The sequence below is a fragment of the Dipodomys ordii genome, unplaced genomic scaffold, assembly GCF_000151885.1.
Source record: "Dipodomys ordii isolate 6190 unplaced genomic scaffold, Dord_2.0 Scaffold167, whole genome shotgun sequence".
NCBI classification, from domain to species: domain Eukaryota; kingdom Metazoa; phylum Chordata; class Mammalia; order Rodentia; family Heteromyidae; genus Dipodomys; species Dipodomys ordii.
In genome coordinates, this window is record NW_012267383.1 from 468390 (window position 1) to 484097 (window position 15708).

The 15708-nt window shown below is 42.0% G+C and overlaps 1 protein-coding gene across 3 annotated transcripts in view; it reads right to left on the reverse strand.

Annotated features, from left to right (window-relative positions):
* Positions 1-6966: 6966 nt before the first annotated feature.
* The window catches only part of Bicd1 (bicaudal D homolog 1 (Drosophila)), a 98101-nt gene continuing 89359 nt past the window's right edge, over positions 6967-15708 (reverse strand). Inside the window, exons 9-10 of one of the 3 annotated variants that reach the window (XM_013033442.1) lie at positions 13496-13571; positions 6967-8871 (exon numbers count right to left, since the gene is read on the reverse strand). In XM_013033442.1, the coding sequence (XP_012888896.1) occupies positions 8784-8871; positions 13496-13571 (164 nt within the window). In that variant the 3' untranslated portion in view covers positions 6967-8783. The remainder of the gene's footprint in view (positions 8872-13495; positions 13572-15708) is intronic. The other 2 variants (XM_013033440.1, XM_013033441.1) reach the window with 2 other exon arrangements.

Here is a 15708-nt window from a genome sequence, read left to right on the forward strand (position 1 = left end):
CGCCAGTGCTGGGGCTTGAACTCAGAGCCTCCAGTACTCACTTGGCTTCGCTCAAGGCTGGTGCTCTACCACTTGAGCTACACCTTTGCTAGTTAATTGGAGAGAAGAATTATCACACATTTTCTGCCCAAAGTCCAAAACCAGTTTTGAATTGTGATCTTGACATCTCAGCCTCTTGAATAGCTAAGATTACAGGTGTGAACTACCAGTGTCTGGCTTCAATGTTTCCCTTTTTATAACAGGCATTTTTTTTTTACTTAGTACATTTCTAATCAACTTCAGTTAAGGGGGTTTTCCTGCCCAGATACTCTTTTAGGAAAATAAGAGCGATAAATGGAGAGAAGCAGAGGAAGGGAAAATCTAATACATAATTAACAGGACTGAGTAGAAATATGCAAAGTAAACTTCAGGTTTTAGCTTCAAGACATTATCGCTTTGAATTAAAATATAGGTCATGGGCTGGGGATGTGGCTTAATGGTAGAGTGCTGGCTTAGCATGCATGAAGCCATGGGTTTGATTCCTCAGTACCACACAAACAGAAAAAGCCAGAAGTGGCACTGTGGCTCAAGTGGTAGAGTGCTAGCCTTGACAAAAGAAGTTCAGGGACAATGTCCAGGCCTTGAGTTCAAGCCCCAGGACTGACAAAAATAAAAAATAAATAAAAATATAGGTCACATAGAAACTTCCATCACTCTCCCCTCCCATTTTTTTGTAAATATACATCAAAATGGCACTATGGCTCATGTCTGTAATCCTAGCTACTCAGGAAGCTGAGACCTGAGGACTGTACTTTGAAGCCAGTTCTGGCAGGAAAGACTGTGAGACTTTTTTTTCCCCCTCCAATCCTGGAGTTTGAACTCAGGGCCTGGGCTCTGTCTCTGAGCCTGTTTGTGCTCAAGGCACTCTACCACTAGAACCACAGCATTACTTCTGGCTTTTTCTGAGTACTATAGTTTGTTGGAGATAAGAGTCTCACAAACTTTCCTGCTCGAGCTGGCTCCGAACCTCGATCCTCAGATCTCAGCTTCCTGAGTAGCTAGAATTACAAGCATGAGCCACCAGCGCCTGGCTGAAGACTTTGATATCCAATTAACCACCTAAAAACTGAAAGTGAAACTGTGGCTCAAAGTGCTAAGTGCTAACCTTGAGCAAAACAAGCTTAGGGATAGCACCCTGGCTCTGAGTTCAAGCCCCATGGCTGACAAAAAAGAAAAGAAAAGATAAAAAGCAATTCTAAACTGAGGAAAAGTTAATATTGATGAACAAAAGATGGCCAGTTTATTTCTGGAAACAAGTTATGCATGACATGATATTTAGTAAGTAACATAGACCAAGATATTAAGAATTGCTAGATTGGCTTCCGATGACTTTCTCAGCTCTGGAGCGCTTTCTCCAAGCATTGGGTGAATAATCAGATTACACGAATACAAGCAGTATCCAACAGGTTCTCCTAGAAGACATTCAATGAGGATTGTCTACATAAGAAAAGTAAAAAGAGCAAGCCATAATGAATGCATAGAAATCTTTTTTTGAGTTAAAACAAAGGCATGTCTTAGAAAGCATTTCTGTGGACATTTGGATTAAAAAATAATACTAATTAGCAACCCCTCTAAAACTTTTAGGTTTTTTCGATCAATCTTTCAGTCATATTTTCATATGATATTATTATTAGGTGGAAATATTTCATAGCATTGAATCCCCAAAGGCATAGTACTCAAACGGCAATTAAATATAAACCACTAGCTTAATCATTCGTTACAACAATAAAATACAGTGTACAAATCAAGGTTGGCCATACATGACACAAATGTTATTACTGGAAAGAAATACAATATTAGAATCATTTTGGTTCGTTATATGTGCATAATCATGCAAATAAAAACAGGAGATTACAAAAATGTCATAAAATGTTTTCCAAGATTCATTTAATTGAACCATTGAGCTTAAAAATTCTGTGGCAATGTTTACATGATGTCTTTCCTTTGCTGCAAAACCTTACCTAATGATTCATTCTGAATCTCCACTCATTAGCACTGAATTATGATTTGTTAACAAGGCGGTGACATTTTCTGTTACCTTGCAGCTCTCTGCAATTTGTCTTTAAATGACATTTTTGCCAAGCACTGGGAGCTCACACCTATAATCCTAGCTACTCAGTAGATGGAGAGTTGAGGATCAGAGTTTGAAGCCAACTTAGGCAGACAAATCCAAGAAACTCTTATCCTCAGTGAGTAAATCCAGAAGTGGAGATGTGGCTTAAGTGGTAACAGTACCAGTCTTGAGCTGAAAAGCAAAGCAAGAAAGTGAGGCCCTGAGTTTAAGCCCCATTACTGGCACACAATAAACTAAAATAACTTTTTTTTTTAAAGGAAAAGCAAACATTCACATAAAATTTACTTTGCAGTGTTCTCATTAACGAAATTAGAATCAGAAACTGATTCTGAAGATGAAAGTTAAAATAAAGTTCTCCATGAACGGGGTACAGCATTTAAAACTCCCATCTCAGAAATATTATCCAAGCTTCCCCTGGAACTGGGCAGACTGTCAAGAAATGGAGAAGAGAGGGGTGAAAAACAGATGAGATTCAAGTCATGCATTCCTGTTTAGAAAGGGACACAAGTAATCTCTGTATATTTCGAATATACAGGAATCTCTGTGTATTCCTAATGCAGAAATCATGAGAGAAATCAGATGTCTAGTGTTTATCTTAAAGAAGGGGAACAGTTAGTTGCTCTTCTGTGTGCCTGTGTGTGTATGAGAGAGAGAGAGAGACAGAGACAGAAAGACAGAGAGAGTGTGTGCACTCACGCACATGTCTCCTGCCAATACTGGGTTTGAACTCCAGGCTTGGAATCTGCCCCTTAGCTTTTTTTGCTCAAGGCTAGCACTCTAACACTTGAGCCATTCCTTCACTTCTAGCTTTTTTGGAGGTTAATTAGAAATAAAAGTCTCATCAACTTTACTATCATGGCTAACTTCCAACAGCAATCCTCAGATCTCAGCCTCCTGAGTAGCTAGGATGACAGGCTTTAATCACTGGCACCCAGCAATTCTCTTCTTAATAGTCGTGTACTTCTGCAAACAGTAGGGAACACATCTCAGTAATAAATATCTCGATTGGAACTATGAGTAACAGATTGAAAAGAAATGTGTCCATGAAACCTTCTGAGTTGAAGGTCATAGTCCAGCTTCATACACACTCAGACCCTATAGCAAACAAGTTCATCTTCAAATCCAGATGAATTTAATCTCATTTAATGCATCTAGAAGCATTACACAGAACAGAAAAGGTCACTAGTGAGCTAGACTAGTTGTATATCCATAGACATTGAAAATTTTAAAATTTATCAATTCAGCACTGATCATACTTCTAATCCTATCTCCAGCTCAATAGCTGTCTGAAAAATTATGTTCCCTTTATTTGAAAATATTACTACAGTAATTTTTTTGTGATCCTAAACACAAGAACTATTTCTGGCTTATAAAACAAACAAAAAATTAGGAAGCCAGGTACCAGTGGATCACACCTGTAATCCTAGTGCTGCTGCCACTCAGGAGGGTAAGATCTGGGGGTCATGGTTCAAAGCCAGCTGGGGGAGTAAAGTCCATGAGACTGTTCTCTCCAAGAAACTATCAAAAAGCTGGAAGTAGAGTTGTGGCTCAAGTGGTGAACACTAGCCTTGAGCATAAAATCTCAAGGACAGCACCCAGGCCTGGAGTTCAAACCAGGACCAGCACCAAAAAATAAAAATAAGAGATAAAACTTTAAAAAAACTTGCGAACCATAATTCTGTTTCAGACCAATCTAAGTATACTTATATCTGTGCTACCAATGTATTTGTGACATCCTTGAGTGGAACCAGCAGTTAACTGGTCTTTTCTCTCTCTCTTTCCATCATAATCTAGAGTGAGGGATCAAGGATATCCTGCCAGACTTGTTGACAAAAGGTGCTCTCCAAGGGTCTCTTTCCTCTTTCGTGTGTGTGTGTGTGTGTGTGTGTGTGTGTGTACACACCTTTAGCTGGGGAGAGAGTCCAGGGCCTCAGACAAGTCCTCTACCATTTAGCTATACCCTCGGACTACCCATTGACATCTTTCTGAGAAATAGATTATATACCACTTTCCATATAAGAGTATTCCCCAGCTAGGCACTGGTGGCTCATGCCTGTAATCCTAGTTACTCAGGAGGCTGAGATCTGAGGTTGATAGTTCAAAAGTCTATAAGATTCATTTCCACCACTAAATTAACCACCAAGAGGCCAGAAGTGGAGCTGTGGATCAAATGGTAGAGCACCAGCCTTGAGCACATAAAAGCTAAAGGACAGTGCTTAGGCCCTGCGTTCAAACTCCAGTGTGTGTGTGGGTGTGTGTGTGTGCATTTGCATGCACACGTGTACACACACACACACACACACACACACGTACCCCCTATGGCATGGAAAAAGCAAATGTTAAAGATCATGATCTTTTTAGATAAAGATCATATTTTAGAGGCATTCTTCCTTCTTAGGGGATCAAATATCTACCAGTCACAAAATATTCCTGAGGACAGTTGTTTTCTTTAAGACTTTTGACATTTGAGGTTTTTTTTTTAAATAATAAAATTACTACTTTCTGGAACAAACTATAAAGAAATTATGAAATCTAACCACAAGGAAAAACAGTCATCACAATCTTCTTTCTCAAGAACAAATATCTTTGAGAAATAAAGATTGCTATCCCATTTGAAAGGATAGAACCTTTTTTATGACTAACTGGTAAAACTGTAAAGTATTTTTAAATTTTTTAAGGAAAGGATCATAGGATTATGACGCTCAGAATATACACTACATCGAGATGTCTTATCATTGAATACATACTAGACCACCAATAATACTCATTTAAAATTTTTTTTTGTTAATTGTGCCAGGTGCCTATTGCTCATGCCTATAATCCTAGTTACTCAGGAAGCTGAGATCTGAGAATCATGGTTCAAAGCCAGCTTGGGCAGGAAAGCCCATGAGACACATCTCTAATTAATAACCAAAAATTTGGAAAATAGAGCTGTGGCTCAAGTGGCAGAGTACCAGCATTGAACATAAAAACTCAGGGATAGTGCCCAGGCCCTGAGTTAAAGCCCTAGGACCAGCACCAAAATAGTAGTAATAATAATAATAATTCTTCCTTATGACTATAAATTCCAGTGCTTAATTTTCCACTGTTAAAAAAATCTCTTTTCTAGAGTTAATATAAAACCTCTCTCAATGAAATCTTCCTTTTTGTAGCCATTGTGCTATGTCTTTTTTTTAACAAGAGGAAATAAATTCTCTTTTCTTTCTTTAAATTTTTTATTTTGCTCAACTTCAAAAGGTTGTACCCTTAAAGGGGTTAGAATTTAATGCGCCCACCTAAGTGTTCAGTAAACTCTCTTTTCTTAAGGATTACTACTTCCTTAGGCTAAATAAAGTATTATTTCTGAATAAATATTTTTAAAATTAGTGAATAGTTTTGTGTTTTCTAGAAGTTCTCCAAATCACAATACCTCTCCTCTCCTCTTTTCTTAGAATCCACAATGGAATATATAACAAGATCTGAGGAAAACATGAATTGATTAGAAAGAGTCCACCAAGGTGTAAGCACTTGAATGAAAAGCAATTAATTGCTTCACTTTATTTTACTGTTATTTTTTTAATTAAGAAAAATCCTCAGTAGGAAAGCATTTCCATACACAAGTCTTCCATATTGCAACTGTGCTTCCTTTAAAAAATCGCCTTGGCCTGGGTTGGTGATTCACGCCTGTCATCCTATCAACTACTCAAGAGGCTGAGATCTGAGGATCCTGATTTGAAGCCAGCCCAAGTCAGACAAATCTGTAAGACTCTTATCTCCAATAAGCCAGCAAAAAGTGGAAAATGGAGCTGTGGCTTAAGTGGTAGAGAACCAGCCTTGAGCAAAATAGCTCAGAGACAGTGCCTAGGCCCTGAGCTCAAGCCCCAGTACCAGCACAAAATAAATAAATAAATAAAGTTTAAAAGAAATCTGTAAGTGACTATAAATATGGTTCAACCATAAGATAAATCTATGGTTTTCTCTTTTACTGCTCAGGGATTATCACCTAATTTTGTGCTAATTCATCTCCAAGTTTATCTCCTTGGCAAAGTCTTGCTAAAATTATCATTTTATAGGATTAATATTTGCAAGCAAGCCTGTCCCACTCTATTTAGATAACTTTTTGAAAAAAGCAGAAATAAAGTAGTTAATAAGCAATTTCATGGTAAGTTTCCTATTGGGAGAAATAAGAGTTTTCTATGTGACTGGGCTAAAGGATTGAGAGGAAATTCAGTACCAGCTCTCCCGACAGGGGGTGCCATACTCACCCATCCTATATTTACCTAGAGAAGACTCCCACTGGGCACCCATTACCACCACCTCAAAAAACCAGCCAAAGAGAAAGATGTTCCAAGGTACTTGTTTAAAAAGCCAGTTCCCTCAGGCACAAAGTCGACTCGCTACAACCACTTGGCAAAACAAAATAAAATCACACAACAGGAGGATGGAAGATTTCTTTCATTGACTCCAATAAAATCCATCCTGCTCCTTCATCCTGCTACGGGGTAGACGCAACACTAATAAACAGGACCTCACAGCAAGGCAATACATGTAGGAACAATGCAAGAGGGTCCTGGGGTTAGAACTTGCATGACAATCTGTTTCTAAGCTAGGCACTGGTGGCTCACACCTGTAATCCTCGCTACTCAGAAGGCTGAGATCTGAGGATCACAGTTCAAAGCCAGCTCAGGCAGCGAAGTCTTTAAAAAGACTCTGATCTCCCAGGACCCAGTCAGAAGTGAAGGTATGGCTCAGGTAGTAGAATGCCAGCCTTAGGAGCAAAAGCCAGGCAAGAGTGTGAGACACTTTGAGTCTAAGACCCAGTAGCAGCACGCGCACGTCCACACGCGCGCGCACACACACAGACACAGACACACACACACACACACACCTGTTTCTGTCCTTTAACTCTAATCCCTATTTTTGTGGAAGATCTCAATTATTTCCTCCAAGCTGCCTATGAAAGGACCTGGATCAAAGTAGCACTTCTAGAAAGAACACAGAACCTTTTGGTGGCTTTGGTAATTAACAGGGAATGCACCTTCACTGGCAGATGATAGACAAGAACAGACAGGGTATACATGAGGACTGACAACTCCCTGACAATGCCCTCCTTCTACTAGACACCACACCTATGGTTTAGCACCCCACATTGCTAATGGTCCTTTACATGAATAATAAAGATCTAGTCATTTTGAAAACAAGCTACAGATTCCATTACATGAAAAATGAAATCCTTGGGTCTTTAACTAAGTTAAGGCTATCTGACAGGGACAAGGAGCCAAGATGAGGAGCAACAGTGTGAACCAGCCCTGGGAAATTAAAGAGCCCAGTGCAAGACTTGACAGCTCAAGAAGTTTCAACATGTTTCCTTGTTTGTCAGACGATGTGCAAAATAAATTTTGCTTATGAAAATCTACGGTGAAATCAAGTCATAAAAGTTACCTAGCAGAATCTGGAAATTAACTAGGAACATGTCTTATCTCAATCTAAAATGATTATAGGCACCTGAGTGTTGATCAAAAGTAGACAATGAGCTATGTTTTTTCTTAACCTATTGGGGTTGGGAGGGGTGGTGTTAGCAAGGAAGATTAATTATGAAAAAAAACCTGACAACAAAGCATACAACTGACTCAAAATCTGAACACTTCTGGGTCAATTAACTAACCAAGACTACCTTACATCTATCTGTGTATATATTTCCCAATTAATTCTTGATACTTTTTTAACAGGAAAGACTCATAGTAGGACCCTGAATTTGGAAGAAGAAAAAAAATATATATATTCTGATCATTAAATAAACACACTATTTTTCCCTTCAAATTATTTAACTTTAACATCATATCATCTCTCTCTCTCTCTCTCTCTCACACACACACAAGCAGCACCAGTGCATCTACTCAAATTGCAATTTCAAAAAAAGCTAAAGATGCCATCCAAACTTGAGTGTCAACGAATTATAATTTAGTCTCTTTCTTAGATTTACTTAACGATATCCAGTGAAGAACGCTAATAAGAAAAACAAAACCCAGCAGTTAATGAGTGACCAATTAGAAAAGAAAGTTTGCATACATAGTATGAATGTAACAGCAAAATAGAGTTACTGTTAACGATCAAATGCACCTCGCATAGCATTTTGTGAAAGGAAAATAATCAGTCTGGCTAATTCCAGATCCCAAGCTAAATTACAACTCATATTTCACTCAGCAAACTATTGCTGATTCAAAAATAAAATAAATGAATTAAATTAAATTCTCCTCTCACAGAAATTAAATTAGCTTGATAGACATACATTAGATAGCCAAAAAAAAAAAATCTCCAACAAAATAAATACCAACGACCAAAAAAAAAAAAAAAAGGAATCCTCCTCTATAGCTGAATTTGGAGGATGAAGAAAGATAATTTTATAACATATGTCTCCTTAAATTGTCATAGGACACTCTGCTATAGAGGTAAAGCCAGTCATCTGAGATTTATGTTTTGTTTTTTTTAAATCGAAGTGCACTAGAGCCAACTGATTGCAGTTCATCAGAACACACTGATCACACAAGGAGTCTAGATGCTTTGTGTTTTCTTCTCAATGTTTCCTCTCCCAGATGATGAATCCAATGCCATCTGACAATGGAGAAGAAAACTCCCTGCTGGGTCTTGGGCAGTATCCTGGGTGTGCCCCAATGTCCACTGGCGGTGAGGCTTAGGGGCGAGGTGGTGGTGAGAGACACTGGAGAGGAACGCAGGGCGAGCTGGAATGTGGCTGCTCCTCAGGGGCCACTCCATCAGGACTGCAAAGCAGAAACACACTGGTCAGCAGAACGCGCTGACTAAGGCTCAGGCAGGCTGCAGAGATCACACCCATTACGTTTCACAAACACTTAAATAGTTTAAAGTCCAAAGCATGCTGGCACCAATGGGGGGGAGGGGCGTTCAAAACAAGACAGGACAAAGAAAAATGAAATGCATCGGGGAAATGTAATATAAACTCTTCATCCCAGACTGTTCTTATCAGTGTTGTTTGTTTTTGTGCCAGGCCTAGGGCTTGAACTCAGGGTTTAGGCGCTGTCCCTGAGCATTTTAACTCAACTAGTATTCTACTGCTTGAGCCACTGCTCCACTTCCAGCTTTTTTGGTGGTTATTTGGAGATAAGAGTCTTTTGGACTTTGCTGCCTGGATTGGCTTTGAACTGTGATTCTCGGATCTCAGCCTCCTGAGATCCTCCTGAGCTAGGATTACAGGTGTGAAGCAGAAGCACCACACATTTGTTCTTTTCTTTACATGAGCTGTGGAAGTGGGGTTGAGATTAGGCTGTCATCAAGGGAGGAGAAACATTTGCAATTCATGAAAGTGCATTGATTTCAAGTAAATCGACCCATGGAAAAAGCAAGTAGCCTAAATGCAGCCATCTCTGCAGCCATCTCTGCATAAGTAACTGAACTGGGTCACTTAAATGTTTAAGTCAGAATGGATCTACCAAAAAAAAAAAAAAAAAGTGCTGGGTGCTGGTGGCTCACACCTGTAATCCTAGCTACTCAGGAGGCTGAGATCTGACGTTTATCATTTGAATCCAGCCCAAGCAGGAAGTCTGTGATATTCTTTCCTCTAATTAACCACTAGAAAATTGGGGCTTTTTCCAAAAAAACTCAAGGACAGCGCTTGGGCCCTGAGTTTCAAGCCCTGCAACCTATCCACTACCACCCCCTCATGCCCCCGCCAAAAAAAAAAAGCCAGGCTGGGTGGGCTGGGTGTTGGGTGTTGGTGGCTCACTGGTGACATCCCAGCTACTCAGGAGGCTGAGATCTGAATATCCAAGTTTGAAACCAGCCTGAGCAGATAAATCTAAAGGACTCTTGTCTCTAATTAGCCACCAAAAAAACTAGAAGTAGAGCTGTGGCCCAATTGGTAGAATGCCAGCCTTAAAGCAAAAAAGCTAAGTGAGAGCAAGAGACCCTGACTTCAAGCCTATTACCATCATGTGCATACACACACATGTACGAGTACACACACACACACACACACACACACACACACACACACACACACACAATAGCCAGGTGTAATAAAGCTTTAAAAGTGTCTTCCCTAGTTGGGCACTGGTGGCTGATGTCTGTAATCTTAGCTACTCAGGAGACTGAGATCTGAGGATCTTGGTTCAAATCCAGCCTGGGCAGGAAAGTCTGTGAGACTCTTATCTCCAATTAACCACCAAAAAGCCAGAAGTGGAGCTGTGGCTCAAGCAGTAGAATGCTAGTCACCCTGAGTTCAAGCCCCAGGATGGGCACACACACAAAAATGAGATCATTTGATGAGACCATCTCTGTTCTTGAAACACCCTGAGCAAGTTAGGCACTGATAGTTCATGCCTGTAATCCTAGTTACTCAGGAGGCTGAGATCTGAGATCCTGGTTCAAAGCCAGTCTGGCCAGTAAAGTCCATGAGAAATAACTCCAATAAACTACTCAGAAAAAAACAGAAGTGGCACTGTGGCTCAAGTGACAGAGCACTAACTTTGAGCAAAAAAATGCAGGAAGTGTCTAGGCCCTGAGTTCAAGCCCCAGGAGCAGCAAAAAGAACAAAAACAAAAACCACCTGGAGCAGTTGTCTTTTCTACTCAGTGCCCAAATAAAGGAGGAAGGTTAGGAAAGGGACTGGATTTCTCTGCCTGAATCAGACAGGTGCTATGAAAGGTGGATTACAGACACTGGGTGGACCTGCCTCACTAAATTCCTCCCCCTGGGTCTGTGGATCACCTCACTTCACAGGAGTTTTAAGCCCGAAGAAGTAACCTCAGGGTCACACAGCTGTGGGGTGTGACAGGTAGGATCCCAGCCCACACACTGCATCGGGACAAAGAGCCCCTCGCTCACTCACTCACCCATGCCTCTGGAACCTGTTACACAGCCACACATCCCAACCCTGCGTGAGTGTGGGCTTCTCTGTAGAGCATGGACTGTAGGTTGAGCTTTTTATTTGTCTTTTCTTTTCTTTTCTTTTGGCCTGGTTGTGGGGCCTGAACTCTGGGCCTGGGCGCTGTCCCTCAGCTCTTCAGCTCAAGGCTAGCGCTCTACCACTTGAGCCACAGCGCCACTTCCGGCTTTTTTTGTTTATATGGTGCTGAGGAATCAAACCCAGGGCCTCATGCATGTGAGGCAAGCGCTTCTACCACTGAGCCACCTTCCCAGCCCTATTTGTCTTTATTTATATTTAGTTTGAATTTTTTGTTTGCTTGTTTGGTTTTAGTGTGGGTCCTGGGGCTCGAACTCAGGGCCTGGGCAGTATCCGTGAGTTTTTGTTTGCTTTGGTCTTTTTCTCAAGGCTAGAGTTCTACCAACTTGAGCCATAGTTCCACTTCTGGCTTTTTTGATAGTTAACTGGAGATGTGTCTTATAGACTTTCCTGTCTAACCATGATCCTCAGATCACAGCCCCCTGAGTAGCTTGGTACCAGTACTGAGACTTGAACTCAAAGCCTCACACTCTCACTGAGCCACCTGAGACTGGCACTCTACCACTTGAGCCATACGTCCACTTCCAGCTTTTTGGTGGTTAGTTGGAGATAAGAGTCTCTCAGATTTGTCTGCTTGAGCCTATTTCCAATTGGGATCTTCAAATCTCAGCCTCCTGAATAGCTAGGATGATAGGCGTGAGCCACTTGCCCAGTTATAGGTCACATTCTTAACATTATGCCTGTAAAATTCCATCAAGATGGACGGAATACTTATCCATGTATTTGAACTGCATCCATTATTGAAATTGCTCTATGACTGACTGCCAATACCACATAGCACGAACAGGTTAGCAAAAAACCTTTCTGGAATAAAAGCTCTGTTGCTAGAACAGCCCAGACTAAGAACCATCAGAAGATCCAGGCTGGGCTTGGCACAGGTGGCCCATGCCTATCATCTTTGCTACTCAGGAAGCTGAGATCTGAGGATCATGGTTCAAAGCCAGCCTAGACAGGAAAGCCTATGAGATGCTACAGGCTTATGAGCCTTTATCTCCAACCACCAAGATAGCTGGAAGTAGAGCTGTGGCTCAAGTGGTAGAGTACTAGTCTTGAGCAAAAGAAGCTCAGGGACAGTACCTAAACCCTGAGTTCAAGCCCCAGTGCTGGCACAAAAACAAACAAACAAACAAATAAAATGACCCTGGCTGGGAACAGTACATCTTTTTCAACTTTAGTCCCAGGGACCATGTGACACTTGGCCCCTGGCTGCCACAGTCCTGCATTGGTGGCTTACTAGCTCCTCGAGGCAGGCCCACATGTGGCCCGCAGTTACACCTACTCCTCAGACAGACTCAGGACTAAAGAAGTCTCCCCTGGAATGAGGGTGACAGATATAGCAACACGCACGAATGAGCAACACTCAGACAGACTAGGAAAGCATATGGCTCCAACAGGAGTTAGGGAAGTCAGGATGAAGAAAAGTCATAGCGGATTTCACACAAGTTTTCCCAGGAACCATGAATGGTCATCAGCTCTCCAGGTCCCTGTCCAGGGAGCGAGCAAATTTGCTTTTAGAATTTTTCAGATCATCTTATCTAAAAAGCTCACTCATTACCAATGTGTATGTATGTGTGTGGACGCCCGCCCACATGTGTGCTCCAGTACTAGAGTTTGATGGGGCTTGAACTCAGGCCTTAGGTATTGTCCCTTGGTTTTATTTGCTCAAGGCTGGTGCTCTACCACTTGAGCCATGCCTCCAGCCTAGCATTTTGTGCACCAGTCCTAGAGCTTGAATTGAGGGCCTGAGTACTGTTCCTTCTATCACTTAAGCCTCAGCTCCACTTACGGCTTTTTGGTGCTTAACTGGTGATATGAATTTCATGGACAGGGGAGGCAGCCCAGGCTAGCTATGAACCACAATCCTCAGATCTCAGCCTCCAGAGCTGCTAGGATTACAGGCATGAGCCACCAATGCCTACCTTCAGCCCAGCTGGCTAATTGGGCTTTTCTGTCCAGACTGGTGATCTTCTTATGATGGCCCATGAGTGGCTCAGATTACAGATGTGAGTCACCAGCTCTTTTTTTTTTTAAAAAAAATAATGTTGTCCTGGGTCAGACCTTTGCTACACTGTGTATCTGTGGTCTCCATTCTCTTCCTGGTTTTGCTTGTCTGAGAAACAAATAGCAAAGTGGGACTAATATCCGCACAACTCCAGGTTTCCAACTGGAAGGCTGGTGAATAACCCTGGATGTGAACACCTACACTCTGCCTGTCCGAGGGGCACAAAGGCCTCTAGCCTATCTCCCAGCAGTAAAGAGACCTGAATGCTCACTCTCTTGCATTCCCCCCACACCCAACCCCCACACCCCCGCTGTGAGATAACACAGAGTAGGGTGTCATTCCGTCCAGGCCTTTGGGGGTCAGACATGCAGCAGGGTGGGAGAAGCGAGGGCTGCGAGTTTACCTGACTGTCGGGCAGTCTGGCCTTGCAGTTAGTTGTGCGCACTGTGGCGGTACGGCGGCAGCAGGCTGCTGACAATCTACGAGAAACTGATAAATTAGACATATATACAAAGAGACGACAGAGCCAGGTGTTAGTGACAGTCGCTAAGCAGCTGCCTGAGATTTAGTGAGGAATGTTCACTGACACAGCAACATCTGGATTAAACAGCCCCTTCCCCCACCCCCAAGAAAGGTCCAATAGAAAAGACAGGCCCATTTTGTTTTCTTAATTGAATACAGCATGAAAAATTAGTGATACAAAATTAGTAGCAAGATTTCTCAAGTACATTAAGGACATTCATATTTGGTGCTTTGATGGCTCTAAAAACAAATGATCTAGCCAGGTACCAGTGGTTCATGACCATAATCCTAGCTACTCAGGAGGCTGAGATCTGAGAATAGAGGTTCAAAGATAGCCTTGGCAGAAAACTCTGTAAGACTTTTTTTTTGTGTGTGCCAGGCCTAGGTCTTGAACTCAGGACCTGGACATTGGTCTCTGAGCTAGCTCAAGGCTAGCACTTGTGTGACAGCTCTACTTCTGACTTTTTGGTATTTAATTGGAGATAAGCATCTCACGGACTTTCCGTCCTGGGCTGGCTTTGAACTGTGATGCTCAGGTCTCAGCCTCCTGAGTAGCTAAGATTACAGAGAGCCACCGGTGTCGGTTTTAAGACTCTTTTCTCTAACCAGCAAAAAGCTGTAAGTAGAGGTGTGGCTCAAGTGGTACAGCACCAACCTTGAACAGAAAAATCAGAGAGAGTGCCCAGGCCCTGGGTTCAAGCCTCAGTTCTAGTGTGCACATGCATGGGCACACGCACACACACGCGCACGTGCACACACACACACGCATGCATGCATCTTTGCTCCTTCTGTATTTTCCAGTAGCTTTTCTATGTGTATTGTCACTTGGGTATATTTTGGACCAATTTAGGCAGCTACTGGAATTTGCTAGGCCAACACCAGATATGTAGTTTGCAAGTTATGCAGGTGTGCTGCCCTCTGCTGGTATCTTTGGGTTAGTGCATGTATGGAAAGAAACACCTGGAAAAATAAAACACTTGGCAAACCACACAGGAATCCTATTTTCATATTGCTAGTAAAGTATAAACTACACTTTTTTTCCTTTTTTCTATTTACACTGATCCTAGGGCTTGAACTCAGGTCCCTGCACTCTCAAATGGCTTTTTGGCTCAAGGTTGGCAGCTCTACCACTTGGACCACACCTCCTCTTCCCGGTTTTCTGCTGGTTAATTGGAGATGAGTGTCTCAAGGACTTTCTTGCCTGGCTGGCTTCACATCCTCAGATTTCAGCCTCCTGAGTAGCTAGGATTACAGGTACAAGCCACTAGCACCTGGCAAATCTCACTGCTCTGAAACAATAACAGATGATAATTCTTGTAACTTATGGAGCAGGTGCTACAGAAACTCCACAGCCATGGCTGGTATTTTGGCTACAAGGATTGTTCAACCACTCAACAATCAGGTTCCTAAACTCCATCTATCCCCAAACTGAGCCAGTGGGGATAAATGGGAATCAGAGAAGATATGGTCCAGGCCTGACTGAGGAAGACAAATCCATCTGTATGGGCACTTACAATACCAAATCACAATGGTGGCGATGATGACATATTTCAATAAGGACAGGCTGACACTACCTGGCATTGACTGACTGAGATGGCTTAGTACTAAAGCTGGCAGTCAGGGAATTGCAGCCCATATGACTTACACATGGCAGGATAAGCTGATAAACCAAAACCAGACAGACAACAACATGGCTGACGGAGAAAGGTGGCTACAAGAGAATGAGGGAGTAAAAGTACAAAAGGATGAGGAGATAAGGACAAGGATGCTGAATCTTTGGCTTCCCAATCTTGTAGAAAACAGGAAGGAGGCCCACCAATCAGAAAGCTGTCTTCAAAGACTCTAATTTCTCCCTATTTAATGCAAGGCCAAGTTCTGTAATGAGGAAGACAATCCAAGATGGCTGCAATGCGCTGAAGGGCTGCCTTCCGGTGGCCATTTCTATGCTGCATTCTCCCTTGCTCTGCTATATTTCTTCTTGAATAAACATTCCTATCACCTTCAACTATGTCTATATCTGCCTGGATTTCTTCTCTTTCCAGACACAAGGATGAGGTTCTTTAGTTGTCCTAAACTTTCTGGTAGCATATTTGG